The sequence below is a fragment of the Limulus polyphemus genome, unplaced genomic scaffold (genome assembly GCF_000517525.1).
Source record: "Limulus polyphemus unplaced genomic scaffold, Limulus_polyphemus-2.1.2 Scaffold8734, whole genome shotgun sequence".
Lineage (NCBI taxonomy): Eukaryota > Metazoa > Arthropoda > Merostomata > Xiphosura > Limulidae > Limulus > Limulus polyphemus.
In genome coordinates this window covers 17,897-19,003 of record NW_013674344.1, presented here as the reverse complement: position 1 = coordinate 19,003, position 1,107 = coordinate 17,897, and the positions used below count along the sequence as shown (strand labels likewise).

Sequence of the window (1,107 nt, the reverse complement as noted above, 5' to 3'; positions counted from 1 at the left end):
TATAATAGAAGAAAGTGTTCTGTTTCAAGAGAAAATCATCAGCAAGACTTATAATAGAAGAAAGTGTTCTGTTTCAAGAGAAAATCATCAGCAAGACTTAATATAAAGAAATGTTTTTTGGCACGTGTGTAATGTTCAATTTTGAAAACTAAAAAATTTTATTTAAAAAAACAATGATTATTTTATAAACAATTCAATAAGGTAATATTGTTTCCAGTCTCCAAATTATTAAAATAATAACTTACCGTACAAGGTTAAAAAGTGGTAAAATCCCCGATGCGACTGGAAAAGGGATGAAAATAAATACACAGTTAAGAATTCGTTTGAATTTGTGGAAAGAATTGAGTATATAGTTTTAGATCAAAAAGATATTTTGGTGTCATTTGATGTTGTGTCAATGTTCACCAAAGTACCTGTGAAAAAAGCTATTGAATGTTTTTTAAATAAAAATTTTTAGTCTTCAAAATAAAGAAATGTTATCTATCTATTTTCGGAGATAATTATAACAAGACTTGTAACAGAAGGAAGTGTTTTGTTTCAGGGGACATCCATGGAAATTTCAGGGATTTAGTCTGTTTTGAGAAAGCCTTGTGGAGAATGGGCCCTTTATTAACCCCATCAAATTTCTTATTTCTGGGAGATTACATTGACCGAGGAGAGTTTGGTGTGGAGGTAGGTTTGTTTTCATTAGAGGAGGTTATTGAGGTTACATGTCTTGTTTTCTAAATTTTGAGAAAGGATTGGTGTAAATGATTAGGTTACATGTATTTTAATTTTGTTTAATTATGTTTTTCCAAAAAGATCATTATTTTTTACAGGTTGTAGCATACCTATTTTCACAGAAGATTCTTGCACCTGACAGATTTTTTTTGTTGCGAGGAAACCATGAAATTAGACATGTGCAAAAAATGTTCAGTTTTCATAGGTATTGTATTGCTTTACCATAGCTTTATAAAAAGTAAGTTTAGTTGAATCTAAAAATGTTCAGTTTTCATAGGTATTGTATTGCTTTACCATAGCTTTATAAAAAGTAAGTTTAGTTGAATCTAAAAATGTTCAGTTTTCATAGGTATTGTATTGCTTTACCATAGCTTTATAAAAAGTAAG

At 29.0% G+C, this 1,107-nt stretch overlaps 1 protein-coding gene across 1 annotated transcript in view; it reads left to right on the top strand.

The window, feature by feature from the left end:
* The window catches only part of LOC106475533 (serine/threonine-protein phosphatase PP1-like), a 16,115-nt gene that overhangs the window by 8,393 nt on the left and 6,615 nt on the right, over window positions 1-1,107 (top strand). The window contains exons 3-4 of the mRNA XM_013936211.2: window positions 542-672; window positions 819-925. Of these exons, the coding sequence (XP_013791665.2) occupies window positions 542-672; window positions 819-925 (238 nt within the window). The remainder of the gene's footprint in view (window positions 1-541; window positions 673-818; window positions 926-1,107) is intronic.